At 40.3% G+C, this 17,405-nt stretch overlaps 1 protein-coding gene across 4 annotated transcripts in view; it reads left to right on the plus strand.

Moving 5' to 3' along the window:
- Positions 1–15,951, plus strand: part of STAT4 (signal transducer and activator of transcription 4) — a 99,636-nt gene extending 83,685 nt beyond the window's left edge. For 3 of the 4 annotated variants that reach the window (XM_059168556.1, XM_059168559.1, XM_059168560.1), the window contains 10 exons: positions 4,240–4,323; positions 5,836–5,934; positions 8,809–8,944; positions 10,714–10,763; positions 11,226–11,320; positions 11,610–11,746; positions 12,091–12,282; positions 13,599–13,665; positions 14,043–14,151; positions 15,662–15,951. In XM_059168556.1, coding sequence (XP_059024539.1) covers positions 4,240–4,323; positions 5,836–5,934; positions 8,809–8,944; positions 10,714–10,763; positions 11,226–11,320; positions 11,610–11,746; positions 12,091–12,282; positions 13,599–13,665; positions 14,043–14,151; positions 15,662–15,688 — 996 coding nt within the window. In that variant the 3' untranslated portion in view covers positions 15,689–15,951. The remainder of the gene's footprint in view (positions 1–4,239; positions 4,324–5,835; positions 5,935–8,808; positions 8,945–10,713; positions 10,764–11,225; positions 11,321–11,609; positions 11,747–12,090; positions 12,283–13,598; positions 13,666–14,042; positions 14,152–15,661) is intronic. The other variant, XM_059168557.1, reaches the window with a different exon arrangement.
- The last annotated feature ends 1,454 nt before the right edge of the window (positions 15,952–17,405 follow it).

The raw sequence follows: 17,405 nt of genomic DNA on the forward strand, positions 1-17,405 counted from the left end.
CTCCCTCTGCTCCTCCCCCCACTTGTGTGTGCTCCTCTCTCAAATAAATAAATAAAAATTTTTTAAAAAGTTAGCAAAGAACTTAGATGAAAATCTGCCTTATCCTGGTTGTATTTTCTTTCCTTTCTTTCTTTCTTTCTTTTTTTTTTTTTTTAGAGAGATAACCCAGGAAACAGACTTTTTTTGGTAAGGTTTTATTCATTTATATGAGAGAGAAAGGGAGGGCATGAGAGGAGAGAAAGTCAGAGGGAGAAGCAGACTCCCAGTGGAGCTGGGAGCCCGATCTGGGGCTTGATCCTGACACTCTAGGATCATGACCTGAGCTGAAGGCAGTTGCCTAACCAAATGAGCCACCCAGGCACCGCCTAGTTGTATTTTCTTAACAGAGGTTTCCTCTGAAGTCAAAAGCCATAACTATTTGTTAACATACTCTAGATTTCCAAGGTATATTATTAGGCATTGAGCAGAGGAAAGAAAAAAGAATGGTGACATCTATACCTACCTTTTAAAGACTGTGTATATTTTTTTTTTCCAGGAGCCTGGTCAAGTAGTTCTGCCAATTTTCCAGTTTCTTAGCATATTATCCCATGTGTGTTTTTCTTTACAAGTATAATGAAGTCAATTCAGTTACATTATTCAGTGGCATATAAAAAAAATCATAAATTTGGGTATTTTAAATCCATAATCATCTCACATGATGGCTTTTAAACACAGCCATGAATGGTGCATCTTATCTGTGGTGTTTTCCCCAGTCTACAAAGAATGGATCCTGGGAATGAGAAATTGAATATTGTCCCTGGCTTGGACCACACTCAGAAAGAAATAAAGACCATGACCTATGGCCATGTGAGCTTTGAATGTTAATGATGCTTCCTTTTGTCAGAGCTGCTTTTCTCCAGGCAGGAGTATTATAGTCTGTGTCCTTGCTGGATTTCATTCTAAATGTGCCTCGCAACTGCACCAGGGGCTGTAGGTAACCATTGGGTATTAGTTTGAGGGGGGCCTGGGTGGCTCAGTGATCAGACATCTGACTTCCACTCAGGTCATGATCTCGGCGTCCTGGGATTGAGCCCCGCGTTGGGCTTCACACTCAATGGGTAGTTCATTTGAAGATTCTCTCTCTCTGACCCTTCCCCTGTTCTCTCTCAAATAAATAAAAAAATCTTAAAAATACAAAAGAAATTCGTTTGTGTCATTGAGGAGACCTCTCACTGTCCACATTCCAGTTCAGTGACTAACGCATGTAGTCTTCTTCCAAAGCTAAGGGACAAGTCTGAATGCCATTGCTCTGTGTGTGGAGTCCTGGTTTCTCACACTTTGGTGGGGAACACACAGGTGCCCTGACACAAAGATCTAAGGAAATTATCCATCATGAATAATTACGCGTGTATTATTTGTATAAATTAAACCATAGAGGCTAGTATGGGGCATGGCTGGGACCTCACACTCAAAAAGACTCCCTGCAGCTGTCCTCCAGTTGTGGCCTGCCCCACAGAGGGGGATGTCTGTGGGGTCAAGGCAGTGTCCCAGAGTCCCAAGCACAGACAGCACCATCAATGCAAACATTTGCACAAGGCACAAGCAGAAGCCTCTGGGCCACACCAGTCAGTGAGGCCCCTCACAGAGGTGGAGGACAGGGGTGGGCAATTGTCCAGCAGGGCCTTGATCTCTCCAAGCTACCATGTTCCACTGGAACTCTGAGTAGTTAAAATCTGATCAGTTCGGTCATATGAAAGCTTAGATGTCAAGGCAAGAGACTATACCATACTTTAACAATTGTTAACTTGATTTATAATGGTTAAATGTTTAGACATGTGGTATGTAAGTTTCCTTCTGTGTGCTTGTCTCAGGCCTCTTCAACGTTCTGTGCAGACTTAGGTCATCCTGTCCACCATTGAACTTAGTGGGAATGTGAAGGACACTCATTGGTGAACATGAAATTATGGATTCTTCATTTGTCTCAGGGTTTGCATAGTGGAAGCATCCTATAGGGTGGTGAGATTTTCTGTTTAAAAAATGTGGGTTTTGCTCAACTTGGTGCCTAAATCCAAGCTGACTACTTCATCTCATGCGCAACTAAAGAAACAGCAATTTATTTATTTCAATGTGGGAGGGGTTGGGGGGGCTGGGTGTTTTGTGTGTTGGATGTACTGGGAATAATTTTAGGGGTGATCTAAGGGAATTTCAAGCACAATTTCCATTAGCATAACTTTCTACTAACCCAGTAAAAAGCATTACCACTCTAGTGACTCTAGCTACCTCAAGTCAATGTAAGGCGCCCACAGTGATCTAACCCAAGGGAGAGAGGACTCATTAATTCTCTCCTTCCTTCTCAGTAACAAACCCTAAGTTTAACATTCTTCATTGTCAGTGAAGTAAGTCTTTCTCACGCAATTGTCCTTCACATCATCATATTAGAACCAATTTTATCATTTGAAATTTAATACAGGTAGATTACAACTTGGTATTAATGCTTACTCAATATTGGATCATTTCTCCTAGGGTTGACTCTGCTGCCTCCAATGCCACACTGACATTGCTAGTCTCAATAAGTCTTCTTCCATTTATAGATTCCCACAGGCCTTATTTTTTAACACTGTCTAAGCCTTCAGGGAGCCTGGGTGGCTCAGTTGATTAAGTGTCCAGCTCTTGATTTCAGATCTTGATCTCAGGATTGTTAGTTCAGACCCCATGTTGGGCTCTCTGCTGGGCAAGGAGACTACTTAAAATTATATATAAATAAATTTAAAAATGAAGTTGTTTAATCCTTCTGCATCATCTCCAAATTTTCCACATCTCTTTTGAAACTAAACACAATGTGGATGAAGCACACGGACACTCATCATCTCCAAATTTCACCTGAAGCTCTTCTTAAAATGCAGACTCATTCCTGGCTTGGGATGAGACCAGAGATCCTGTTTTTCTAACCAGTTTTTAGATGCTGATAATGCTGCTGGTCCTGGGCACATAGCAAGGTGCCGTAAGACTTCATTAGAGAAAAACAGCAATTTCTGTCCGACTCCTTCCCATCCCAAACCTACTTTCCAGAGACGATCATTTTTTGAGTCTTACATGCTAATATTATGCTAATATCACACTAATGTTTCTTGATTTTTAAAAAGTTTATATATTTAGCTCCTGAATTCTTTCTATAAAAGAAAACTGTGGCTCTTTTATGCCAGCTTTCTGTATATATAAATTTCGCCCATCTTCACAGTATCATTATAGAACATAGTTTGGTTTAGTCAATATATTCAGCGTTAACGTTAGTATGGATATATAAAAATTATTAACAGCTGAACCCTATATCATAGTATAATTGCATTTCCATTCTTGTATTACTTCCAATTTTACCTGGATTTATTAGTTGCCTTAATTTCATTTTATTCAATCAATTTATTTTATGTAACTGTCACTAATGTAGCCCAAAACTTTTCTTCAAAACTCAAAAATTTCTTCTTTCTGTTTAATAAGATTTTTTAAAAAATATTTATTTATTTATTTGAGAGAGACAGAGTGCACAGGGAGGGGAGGAAGAGAAGGAGAGGGACAAGCAGACTCTGTGCTGAGCAGGGAGCCCAGTGTGGGCTCATCTCACAACTCTAAGATCATGACCTGAGCTGAAATCAAGAGTCAGATGCTGAACTGGCTGGGTCACCCAGGCGCCCTGAAACTTGGAAACATCTTGCAATACGGTCAAACAGGTCAATCGGAGTTTTTTGTGTTTTCCTTTTTTCCTAGTGACATCCTCCTAGGAACCCTCTGTCTCTTCCTATGATTTGGGTTGGTTGCCCTCTGATTCTGTTGCACAATTATTTTTTGTTGTATTTTTTAGTTCTTAAAAAATACTTCCTTTCACTTTTTAAACAAATTCATTATCACACTGACTTGTTTGTGTTATATCTATATACATATACCTTGCTTTTATAATAGTCTGTAACCCAGAAGGACTAATTTTTAAAAATTAAAAATAAAGAATTATTAGTCTGCATTTAAACTGATGAAAATATGGAGGAATTTTAAAAGTCATAAATTACCTTGATATCATTCTTTTGTAGAAATAAGATTTCTCACTCTGTATATATTCTAAATAACTTTTTTAAATAGTAAAAGGGAATATCCCATAATAGAGAATGTTTGGGGTATTTACTTTAAGACTTTGTTAATTTTTATAGAAGCAGACCTAATACTACATAGCAGTACATTTGTAAGGTAACAGTTGATTTCTTTATTCCTTAGGGTTGTCACATGGTGACTGAAGAGCTTCATTCTATAACCTTCGAAACACAGATCTGCCTCTATGGCCTGACCATAGATTTGGAGGTAGGTGTCAATCAAGTATTTACTAATAATATATTCAGTCATCGGCTGGCATTTATAGATGAAAGCTGAGTCTTTTCTGGGTATTAGTACATTCCCTTTTTATCATTTTTGTTTAGAATTTTGTTTAGAAACTTTAGGGAACCAATATGTCAGATAGTTACTAATTAGTCAACATTCTACTATTAGAATGTATACTATTCCGGTTAAATACAATGATCAAATCTCATGGGTATTATCAGTTGAATATCTATTGAATAATTGGTTGCCCAGATTGCATGTTTGTTGGTTCACTTTCTGGGATCTTCTGAGTCATGAGTAGTTAGTGGAAAGCCTAAAGAGAAATAAGTATCCTTCAACCATGTCACTTAACGATACACTTTCCAAAAATTTAACTTGTACGTGAAATCCCTCAGAAGGAAAGCTTTTTTAATGTAATGAGTAAAGACAAATGATAGGAACATTAACGATACACTGTTTTGATCCTCTTATAACAGTCACCCTTGTACTCAAAGGAGGAATAAAGCCATTTTGAGGATTAGATCGAACATGACTATGAGCTCCTTGAAGGCAAGGCATCGTGACTTTGTCACTCCATTAGCCGTGACTCGGTGCCTGGCCCGTAGCAGAGGCTCAACACAGGTTAAATCAGTGAATGGCTGGTGCGTGAAGGAAGAGTTGACATGCCCTGAATATGATACTATTTGTGGGATGTATTGTTTTAGAGTGCTGCTTTTCCTTTTTTATTGGAATGAGTGGAGATATGTACAAATTTTCCGTAAATGCCTTCCTCATCACTTCTTCCCACACTTCTCTTTCTGTTTCCATGAGCTGTTAACTGAGGGATCTCGCTGTCCACAGAAATCCAGCCACTGTTAATGAGAAGGGACTAACGTAGGTTGATTGCATTTGCGCCCTGGTCTGTGAAAGCCTGTTTGTTCCACGAGGCTGAGGACAACAGTCCCAGCCCTGCTAAGCTGAGTGTCACAGCAGGCCAGGCCGCTGTCTTTCTCATAAAGCGTGCGACATTGCTTCCCTCCCCATCTTCTGCAGTGAAAACGCCCATGTCTACCACTGATGTTAATTAATGTCCGATCATAAATTGAATATGTTGATCCATTTCACCGATAAATTTAAAATTAAATTCCTTATAGTAACTTACTAAGAGTACAGCCACAAAATCAATACAAGTTCTATCTAGTTGTTGTATGTGATATAAGTATAAACATTTATGTGCTGTCGAGGGAAAATACTGGAGAAGCTAAGTGACCAAGCACTCTGAAAGGATTCCCGTTTTTATGGCTTCTTTCATCCCTACACCTTGATTCATATATGCTCAGAAAATTCCCGTCCCTTCACAAGCCATTTTAGTAACCAGGGCAGGGAAGACACCAGGATTGAAGGAGTAGAGCTGGCTTGAGCTGGCCCTTTAGGGGACAGGATCAAGAATAAAATCAGAACAAGGTGCAACTACCTGTAATAACTGTGCTTTTCTTTTTTTTTTTTTTAAACCAGACCAGCTCGTTACCTGTGGTGATGATTTCCAATGTCAGTCAGTTACCTAACGCTTGGGCATCCATCATTTGGTACAATGTGTCAACCAGTGATTCACAGGTAGAGTCTCTGTTCCTATTTCTCCTCCTCTAATTCTATTTGATTTGCTTTCTTGTTTTATTTTTTTTAAATTTTTTTATTATTTGAACATATTTTAAAATGAAGAAACCATTTTTATGTGTTGGTATCTTTTATCCCAATCATCAGTATTTCTGTGAGGTAGTGTCACCCTTTTTTTTTTTTTTAAGATTTTATTTATTTATTTGACAGACAGAGATCACAAGCAGGCAGAGAGGCAGGCAGAGAGAGAGAGAGAGAGGAGGAAGCAGGCTCCCCACTGAACAGAGAGCCCGATGCGGGGCTCGATCCCAGGATCAAAAGACATCTATATATGAATCAAAAGACATCTATATATGATTTTGAATACATATTTTATATATATTATATTATATATATATATATATATATATATATATATGAAATTTGGCATGTCTTTGTAGGTTGTTTTCTCCCAGAATTCCAATATATTTAATATTTAGTCGCATGAATCCTCTCTCATGTTATATTTAAAGTGATGTGTTTTGATGTACTTGGACGCTGGAAGAATTCCGGCAGCAAAACTGACAGGCGGCTATTTGTTAGTTCTGTGGGTCTGATCCGCTCCCAGCAATGTGCCTCACAGAGAGTTCTAGCCCCGCCTGGTGGCTCTGTTAACGGGACTGCGGGGAGACTTCTTGGTCTGGAATTTAATGTCTGACTGCTGTGTTCACCTCCTTAACTACTTCTGGCCACACCACCACACAGACTTTTCTACAAAGGTAGAAAATTAGTTTCCAAATAAATGACTAGAATATCATCCAATGTTGCCTAACTACCCTCTGACTAGACAAATTTTCAAGTTGATTATAGATTTAATCTGTTCTAGACCCAAATTGAGTTTTAATGCCACCTGGTGGTTATTTGAGACATTGATCAGAAATTGGCCTCCAGTTACAAAGCTCGCTGAAAACAGATGCTCTTCTTAAAAGACACCCAGGGAAGAGAGCAACAAGAAACGATGAGTCAGCCCTTCCTCTTCTTCCCTCTTACAAAATCTCGGTGCGTTGTCTTGGAAACACGAGACTTAGAGAAAATAGGTCAAATATAAATAACATTTCTTCTTAATTCAAAGCAAATATTCACTCTTCAGGGATTTTTTTTTTTTTTTTTACCTTAGGTCCTAGCAAAATAAGAACAGACCTAATGAGTTAGCTCTGAGTGTTTTTCCTTCTTTAAAAATGTGCCCAATAAGGAAACAACATGGAAGGTGATGTGGCCTGATTCCTTCTCATCCTCCCTTGGCCTGGCATCCGAGACAGATTAATTGCAGAGAGGAAGGCTGCGTAGGGTGTGTGATGTGTCACTTCCTCGCAGGCTGCAGTGAGTGCAGGGCTCACTAGAGAAGTTATCCTGCCTTAAAACCAAGAAAAGCCTACAGCCCTGGAATTAAACGCCATTCCCATTAGGAGCTACACATATTCCGAGCTTTTCATTCAACCTCAAGGTGGAGGAGGAAAGATGGGTCACTTCTCTGTCCTCCGTGTGCAGCACTGTTGCACTTAGCTTTCCTCAGCATCCTCCTTCTGTCAGAAAGCCACCGGAGTTGTCACACGAGCCATCCCAGACTCCGCTCTGCTCCTGGATGAGGAATGTGGGTAGCAGGTCATGTACGGCTGACAGTGGAGAAGCACGGAGTCCAGCATAGCAGCGAACTCTAGTTTCTCTTCTTCACGCTCTTCTGCTTCAAGACCTAAGTCCCCAGACCTCAGTTAGGTTCTATGCCTTTGGTCATCTACCCAGACACAGTTCTCTGGTTCAGGGGAAACAGCTTCTCTAGAAATTCTCTCCATTCCTCCCCTTCCCATCTCCCACTTCCGGTTGGAGGCTGTATCCTCTTTATTCCCACCGTCTGAAGTCTCGTAGGTTGGTTCCTTTTCTTGCTGCCCAGTGTAGTTTATGCTTCTCCCTGTACTGCACTACGTTACTCAATTCTTCCCTCCTTCTGTCTTTAAAACATCTTTCTTGGCTTTCACACCTTCTGCTTTCCAGTAATCTAAAATGAAGTCTTCTCTTTCACTATTGCTGACCCAGTTTCTGGCACAAGCAATCTTGTTTGCAGTTAGTCATACAGAAGGTTCTCTTGTCCAGATCAGAAGAGAAAGACTACTATACTGTTCACAAAACAGGACTCAGGTTAATTACGAATTCACATTGTAGGGTCCCCTACGTTAGCCTGAGGCTTAGCTTTTTGTGCTTTGGGATTCTTTGGTCAAAGTATAACTTGTACCAATTCATAATAAACTAATTAAATAACTCAATATAGGTTTTTTTTAAAGATTTTATTTATTTATTTGACAGAGAACACAAGTAGGCAGAGAGGCAGGCAGAGAGAGAGAGAGAAGCAGGCTCTGCACTGAGCAGAGAGCCCGATGCAGGGCTCGATCCCAGGGTCCTGGGATCAGGACCTGGGCCGAAGGCAGAGGCTTTAACCCACTGAGCCACTCAGGCGCCCCCTCAATATAGGTTTTGCTTAAGATTGATATATTTCAAAAAGAGAATATTTGCCCCGTGATTTGTTGGACAGTATTAAGTACTTGTATGAATTGATTGATAGCCCATAATCCAAGGAAAGTTAAGAAATGCCCAATGATTCTTTCAAGGATAAGATGGAGCCATATATTTTATTGGACACAGGGGTTAAGGAACTCTTTAGGAAAAGACAAAATCAGTGTCAGTTAAAAAGCACATCAGAGATGAAGTGATATTCCGTATATTAACTTAGATTGGCCGAAAGAGTTTAAAACAGGCATTTTGGATCCTGAATTATAGTGTGTTCAGTGTGATTAATGACTATGATCATCATCACGACTCTATTTCATCACGACTCTATTTCAGAACTTGGTTTTCTTTAATAACCCTCCATCGGCCACTTTGAGTCAGCTCCTGGAAGTGATGAGCTGGCAGTTTTCATCGTACGTCGGCCGTGGCCTTAACTCAGATCAGCTCAATATGTTGGCAGAGAAACTTACAGGTGAGAGTGGGTAGATACGGGAGACTGCCCTTTGTTTGGGGTCCTCGAGCATTTTAAAGAGCCAGGTGATATTACTACTATGAATAATAATAATGATAGTCACAATTTATTGAGTACCCACTGTATTGCCAAGCACAGAGCTAAATGTTATGTCGTCTTTCTTGGGAAAGGGTAACTCACTATTCCTTCCATTTTATAGACAGGGATACTGAAATGCAGAGGTTAAGTGACTTACCAGGCCTGCGTGGCTAGAACATAGCAAAGCCAAGACACAGACCAGGCCTGTCCGGTTCCAAAGCTCCTTCCTTTCCATTCCACTTTCCAGTCTCTGGGGTGTTTGATGTCATTTCCACTGAGTGTGATGTGAAGCCTTAATGGTGCTTTGACTTGGCTGCTAATATCACGATGGTCCTTAACCAACTCGACAATAGCTGATTCCAGGACCAGGGAATTTAATAGCAATTAAAAGCCACCCAGACAGTACTTAATTCTCCATATCAAGAAAATTTCAGTTTTGACTAACATGTTTAAAGTTTGCAAAATAGAATCATTGGTACTTCCTGTAGTGACTATAGTGTAAAATTTTTGTAAAACAATTTCAAAAGATATATCTATATTTTGACAACTCTGGGGTGAACATATTTACCACCAAAAGAGAGTTAAGATGGCATTCGTGTACTAGCATATTTGTATCCTAGAATTGTCTGCCAAGTAGGGCCGCAGACACATTTGCGCATCAGTAGTGAACTCGTGCGATTTGGCAAAAGTGCAGCCGGGTTGCCGCTTGGATCCAGCACCTGCTCAACAGGTGTTTGATGAATCGGATCTTTGGGGAATATTAAAAAATTTAGTTAACGTAAATATGTTTTTTGAACTTATTTAGTTTAAAAACTGCAGTGGTAGGCCTATTTGTTGAGTGAATAAAGTTTTTAATATGTAGTGTAGATAGAAGCCATGTCCTTCCAGATCTTTATGAATTATCCTTATGAGTATAATTTCCTTAAAAATTTACATAGAAACTCCTGTACCCTTTCATCGCCCTGAATCAAAGTAGTCAACGGCTTCTTATTGCCCAATGGATCTCGAGCTCATTCTTTTTCTATTAGTAATTAGGACTCCTGGTGATCTGGCCATATCTAACTTATATAAATTTATTTTATGTTTATTTACCAACATCAGGCAGCTCTTGCTGTCTCCTATATAAGCTATGTTCATGTCCACTATGTTTCTTCCTTCATTATTCTTACTAGAGTGTGGTTTCCTCTTCCTTCTCCTCTGATAATTTATATCGTATCTATTCATGGGGGCCTGGCCCTAGACACTAACCCTCTTTCAAAGTTATCTTAGCTCCTCCATTGAAAAGAATTTCTTCTTAGAAAATACATCTCATGGTATCTTCACGTTTTTACTGTTGCTAGGATTAAGTACTCTGCAAACCCATAACCAGTGCTTAAGAAATTTTCAAAAGGGACTGGGTAAAGCCCTAATTGTGCACCTTGGGGCACCTGGGTGGCTCAGTTGATTAAACGTCTGCCTTCAGCTCAGGTCATGATCCCAGAGTCCTAGGATCGAGCCCACACTGGGCTCCCTGCTAGGCGGGGAGTCTGCTTCTCCCTCTCCCTCTCCCTGCCTCTCTGCCTACTTGTGCTCTCTATTTCTCTGTCAAGTAAATAAATAAAATCTTTTAAAAAAATAAGTAAATAAATTGAGCACCAAAGTGAAAATCCTTAACTGTTTAATAAAAATCTCATTCTTTTCTTTTCTTTTAGTCCAGCCTAGCTACAATGATGGTAATCTCACCTGGGCCAAGTTCTGCAAGGTACAAATAGGGGAACAAAAATATTATTCCGAAAAAAATTTTTAAGTAGTGTTTCTTTTTCAGCCTCCACATCATAATCTGGGATTTTGAGGGTTTCCTGGATACAGGTTTTTTTTTTTTTTTAAACTCTAAACTAGTATCTTATGTTTAAAGGAAGTATTTTGGGGTCCCTGGGTGGCTCAGTCAGTTGGGCAGCCAGCTCTTGGTTTTTGCTCCGATCATGAGCTTAGGGTCCTCGGATAGAGCCCTGCATCCAATGAAGCTCCCTATTCAGTGGGGAATCTGCTTCAGGATTTTCTCTCTCCCTCTGCCCCTGCCCCCTCTGGCTTTCTTTCTCTCAAATACATAAACATTTTTTAAAAGTTTAAAGCAAGTATTTCCTTGAAAAGTGGAACTTGAATTACTGTATCAATATTACTGTTAAAATAATCATTGTCCTGACATGTTTGTTTATTACAATAGGAACACTTACCTGGTAAATCATTTACCTTTTGGACATGGCTTGAAGCAATATTAGATTTAATTAAAAAACACATTCTTCCTCTTTGGATAGATGGGTGAGTTACAGGCTATATTTTCCATATGAGTTCATTAGGTTCTTATTTTTAAGCTGTTGGGTTTTTTCCTTTCTTTTTCTTTTTAAGCATGTGTATTGATGGGGGTGGGGAATAGTTCAGTTTTTTACATTCCTCACAGAGTACTAATATTTAATCTTACAGGAGTATTTCATTGACTTTCTATTATATTCAGAACGAATTTAGGTCTGTTCTTTGTAAATGAAATACATATAAATGTAATAAATTGCAGTGTTTGATCAGATACAACTGTGCGTTGTTCTATTTTTAGGTATGTCATGGGCTTTGTTAGCAAAGAGAAGGAGCGCCTCTTGTTAAAGGATAAAATGCCTGGAACCTTTTTGTTACGATTCAGTGAAAGCCACCTCGGAGGGATAACTTTCACCTGGGTCGACCATTCCGAAAATGGTACCTGCGCTCTGTCGCTCACACGTGGGACGTTTGTACTGGGTTTGGCTCTCGGTGTTTCCGTTTTCAGAAGTGTGTAGCTTGGTGTTCTGCTCTTCATGTGTCCAGGGGGTTGGAGGCTGGTTGTTACAGTTGTCCCAGAAGAGAGTCCCACGGATTTCTCACGATCTGTGTGGGTGTCCTCTCCTGCCTGGCAGGCAGCGCTGCCCGCCTGGCAGGGAAGGGCCGGCCTCGTTTGATAGCCAGGGACGTGGAGGTGATGTGGGCAGGAAGAAGGAGCCCAGAGATGCCTGCAGGAGCCTGAATGTCCCTGCCCCACACACACACCCTTTCTGTCTCTCCAGGAGAAGTGCGATTGCACTCTGTGGAACCCTACAACAAAGGCCGGTTGTCCGCTCTGCCGTTCGCCGACATCCTTCGAGACTACAAGGTTATTATGGCTGAAAACATTCCCGAAAACCCTCTGAAGTACCTTTATCCTGACATTCCCAAAGACAAAGCCTTCGGTAAACACTACAGCTCCCAGCCATGCGAAGGTTAGGTTCTTTCTGTTTGCCTGTTTTTGTCAGCTTTTGGCAAATAACCTCATATTGCAGTAAAGTAAACGAAGTTCCTCTTTTGATGTTTACTTTGACTGTCATAAGTCATAGGGCGTATGTGGCGGTCAAGGCCTTAAAAACGAAGTAGGGTGTCAACAGTTCCTGAAGAGGGACAGCTGGGCAGTCCAACCCGAGTAGTCAGTCACCTGTGGCTGTGCCCAGACTCACAGGGCCATGGTGCTGACTCATGGCTCCCTGTAGAGCTTCCAGCTTCCTCCTTCCTAAAATGGGAGCAGGGCTAACTTCACATCTGTGACTGGGAGGCAGGAAAAGGAGGAGGCAGTAATGATTAGAAAGCTGTTAAGAGTTATGGGAGGGGGCACCTGAGTGGCTCAGTGGGTTAAGCCTCTGCCTTCCGCTCAAGTCAAAATCCCAGGGTCATAGGATCGAGACCCGCATTTGGGCTCTCTACTCAGCGGGAAGCCTGCTTCCCCCTCTCTCTCTGCCTGCCTCTCTGCCTACTTGTGATCTCTGTCTGTCAAATAAATTAAAAAAAAAAAAGAGTTATGGGAGTCTGTTTCTGCAAAGGAAAGCAGAGGTTTATAAGCTTTACATTTTTTGCCTTACTATAGTCTCATGATTTCGCTTGGGCGGTTTGCTTGCCAGGGAGGGGGCGAGGGGTCAGTGCTTCTTTCCCCACCTGCTGGCCTGCCGATAAGTCTGGGCATACCTGCCTTTCCTGTTTGTATCCTAAGGGGCTAAAATAATACCCAACCAAAAGAAGCATTTGTTAAATACATGAAGAATATAACTAAAATTAGCTACATAACTGTAATGTTAAGTTTACCATTCTGTATCTCCAATGCAAGTGTACATGATCCATTAAGATGCTCGTCCATAGCGACGAAATCCGCGAGCACCATCTTGCAGAACAGTCTGCAACTGTCACCCACAGACGCGACCTGCTGCTACCCTACTGACTTACGATAAATCCCCCGATATGCAAATCAATCAAATATAATCAAACTTAAACCGTAACATTGAACACAGGTAATATAGGTGACTCCCACTTTTTCTCACACATTTTGGAGACAATAATGTGTAAAGTCAGATTAGGCCTACCAGGAGATTATTCTCTTCTTACACATTTTATGTTCATCTCAAATACCGGTTCATCTATTCAACTGCAAACTTCTGTGAGTCACTGAACAATCATAATCTCCCTCTTCTTTTTAACATTACTTATATTTTTCTAGGCTTTAAAAAATTTATTAGTAATATTGACAAGGTTTCTTTCCTGCTTTATTTTCCAGTTTCAAGACCAACAGAAAGGGGGGACAAAGGTTACGTTCCATCTGTTTTTATACCCATCTCAACAATGTAAGTAACCTTAGCCACATGTAAAATATCTCTTACTCAATTTTTCTTTTTTAAAAAGAGCACTTGTACATGAAATTTTAAGATGGAGCCGAGCACCGATATACCTGATGATAAAACATTTTAATGCTCAATGTCCCATTTGCTCTAATACATAAAGCTAGTCAGGAAGCACCATGCTCTCCCATGACTGGAATTATAAAGTTGCCTTTTTAGATGTCGTATATCCCAGAGTACGCTGAATGATCTGATTTCAAACAATGAATTAGGCATCTCAGAGAAACAAATAGATGAGGCCCTAGAACTGAGTTCCTGACACAGTGTCATCAGAAGCTGTCATTTTTAATCCTTTTCAACATGTACTTTGTTATCTCTTTAAGCCGAAGTGACTCAACTGAACCACATTCTCCATCAGATCTTCTTCCCATGTCTCCAAGTGTCTACGCCGTGCTGAGAGAAAACCTGAGTCCCACAACAATCGAAACTGCAGTATGTTCCCTTTCTTTTCTGTTGCTCGTCAAGGGCACTCCTAATGAAGCAAATGTGGTACCCGTTAATCAAAGGGGTTGACGTTCCACCTGAGAAGTGAGAAAATGGTTTTGTTGGACCAAATCCCTGAGCATAACCCTGGGTGTGTCTGTATGTTCCTGTGGGTCACTGATATGGGCATTGAAAACAGACACCTTCATTCATTTGGGCTGCTTTAAGTTCTTTCCATCAAAAGCCATCAAGGAATTCCTCTTCCTCACTCATGTACATTTTGTCCCTACTTCTGCCGTTGGCCGCACCACTCCCCACCACTCTCCCATATTAATAGACAATACACATTAGTCAATATTTATAAGCCTATAATGTTCGATATTTATTTTAGTTCGAGAATCACAAATTCCAATTTTTCATTATTAATTTTTACTTGCATTATTAATCCTGTCCTAGGAACTTCTTTAAGTAGCACATGAATTACAGTCAGTAGTAGCATAATACTACTCTCCTGAGAACTTAATCACAATCTTAAATAAAATAATGTGATGAGGATACATCCTATCTACTATTATTCCTCAGTACCATCAAGTGATTCAGTTTACATTCAGATGAACATATGAGAATAATAGAATCCTGAGCCCCAAGAAATTTGTTTGTTGGGTGTGGGGGAGGAAAATTTTGACTTTACCCTTCAAGGTTCCTTTGGCTGATCGAAGATTGAAATTGACATGAAGCAGATTAATAAGAGAAAATCAAATAATTAATAACTAAGTAAAGGACTAACAGGGGGGCCATAAGAATATGAGGCCCACAGACAAGGCAGACAGGCTTGTACGCCATTCTGAGCTAAGAGGAAGGGGCTGGGATCTGAGACTTCAAAGGGATTGAAGACAATTCACAGGAAGATGAAAAAGAGGAAATATTTCATAAACAAATGTTTGCTGGGGCTGTACAGAAACAATGGGGCACAGAGAAGAATTTTAACAAACAAACTTTGAGTTCCTCCCTGTCTACCACGCCTCATTCATATTATACTGTAGTTATCTATGGCGATAACTCCCTTCTTAGAGCCAGATTCTCTGTCTAAATTCTTTTAACCAGTTAGCGGGAAGGTCAAAATCTCTTCCTGAGCTTTTTATTTCTTAAAATAATCAGCCTAAAATAATCTACATGCTAAAAAGACACGTTTGGGTGGCAAATTTTGTTCCTCTACACAGATTATAAAGTTTTAGTCCTCTCAAAGGTTTCCAGGGATGGGGAAACCCACAGTCCCCTTTGACAGCTTATTCCAATCTTAGTTGTCTTAAATCATTTAGTTATAAGAGAACTTTTGCTACATTTTTCACACATTTTCTCAGCACATTTTTGTGGGATGAAATTTATGAGTGCTTACTAGTTAAATGGTAGAAAGATTGTGAAGTATTTAGTAGACAAAAAGGTGTTTACCTAAAAAACTATGACTTATTTGCAAAAACCAGTAATTTCCTCAAAAGTCATTTTCATTTTCCAATTTTAGATGAAGTCTCCGTATTCTGCTGAATGATAGGAGAAATTCTGGACAGTCAAAAGAAGGAAGCAAATGAAAAAGCTTAAAGACTGATCTTTGCCAACAATCGTACTTATTTCTTCAGCTTTGTACATACCAGTTTCCAGGAAATGGTTGAAGTCTGAAGCTCTCCTCTCACTGGCATGACACCACTAACTGGAATGTCCTGACTAAAATGCTAAAAACCGAAGCTTCAGATAAACTTGCAAGATAAGGCACTTTAAGAAACCAGTGTTAATATAACATCAACAAAAAATTCATTTGTATTTGTTTCATTTTTTACTTTGTTTCTCACATGTGACTTATGATTTTGGCTCTAGAAGGCTTAAGTGTTACAATTTCAGAATAGGTCATGAATGACAAAGTCACACCTACATCACTCAAAACCCAGCAAGAAGACCTGAGAGAAAAGCCAAATAAGCTGATATCCTGAGTTCTAGCAGGTGAAAGCCATCACCCTGGATTTCAGACATTCTTCCCTCTGGAAAACCCTCTCTAACTCTCTCCCACCCCTCTTTTGTCCCTGAAGCAAGCCAGCCAGAAGCTAATGTTTAATAGGAAAGATTTCTAAGAACAGAAGGTCTTAACACAACCTGCCTTCTCAGAGAGATGCCATCTTACCAATGGCATCTTCTACGCCCACTCACATGCGCCCGACTGGATCCTCTGTTGTTCCCCTAGAGACAAACTCTGCACCTGTCCCAAGGCCAGTTCCCTTATTCCTTTGCAAGCTCCTGATAGTAGTCTCTCTCTCTCTCCCTTTTTTTTTTTTTTTTAAGATTTTATTTATTTGAGAAAGAAAGCAAGAGAGGGAGAGAGAGGGAGAAGCAGACTCCCCACCGAGCAGGGAACCTGACGTGGGGCTCAGTTCCAGGACCCTGAGATCGTGACCTGAGCCAAAGACAGGCACTTAACCAACTGAGTCACCCAGGTGCCCTTCTGATAGTACTCTTAAGGTCAAGGTTGTCTGTTACCAGGCTAACTTGAGGTACATTCTCCCAATGCCCTCCTCCACATGCCCAATTTTCTGCAATTCAAATATATCAACTGTGGAGGAAGTGCAAAAGTGGAGGAAATAACCATAAACCTGGTTTAAAGTTATTATATCTTGATTGGTACTTTGAATTATAAAGTGATTATTATAGTGTTATCTTTAAAGAGGTAATCTCCTACCAGGATAACTCAAATAATGGGATTTAGAAGCCAAAGAAGGTTGCAGAAGTTTTTCATTCTCTGGAATGTATTAAAAGTATGATATACTCTTATTCAGCAGAATGTTTAAAAACTTCTCAGTATAGAGCCCGGTAGCAGAATGCCAAGGTTTCGTGTGTGATCTCAACCACCATTGTGATTTGAGGGCAGACAATGCGAGGACATCTGCAATGCTCCCTCTAACAGAGGCAGAGGGCATGTAAAAGTAAGAGTTCAGTAAGTGGCTGTTTGCACGTAGATTCAGAAAATCAAAATCAAGTTCTTGATCGCATTATAGACTTAGTTCCCCAAGAGTGCGAGTCTTGCATTCTAGAAATCATCTTTGTGAGAGTAATGGGACTTGGTCAGGGGATTCCTGGAGACGCCCGTTTAGTTGAGGATAAGATGTGCCACATGGGATGAAGTGCAGTGAGTGGGAAGAGAATTTAATCACCAAATCTCCCCCTAATTCTCCCCCAGAATAGGTTTTTCCTTACAACTGGCAGCAAATAAGTAGCATTTA

Source organism: Mustela lutreola, chromosome 3 (genome assembly GCF_030435805.1).
Source record: "Mustela lutreola isolate mMusLut2 chromosome 3, mMusLut2.pri, whole genome shotgun sequence".
Taxonomy (NCBI): Eukaryota; Metazoa; Chordata; class Mammalia; order Carnivora; family Mustelidae; genus Mustela; species Mustela lutreola.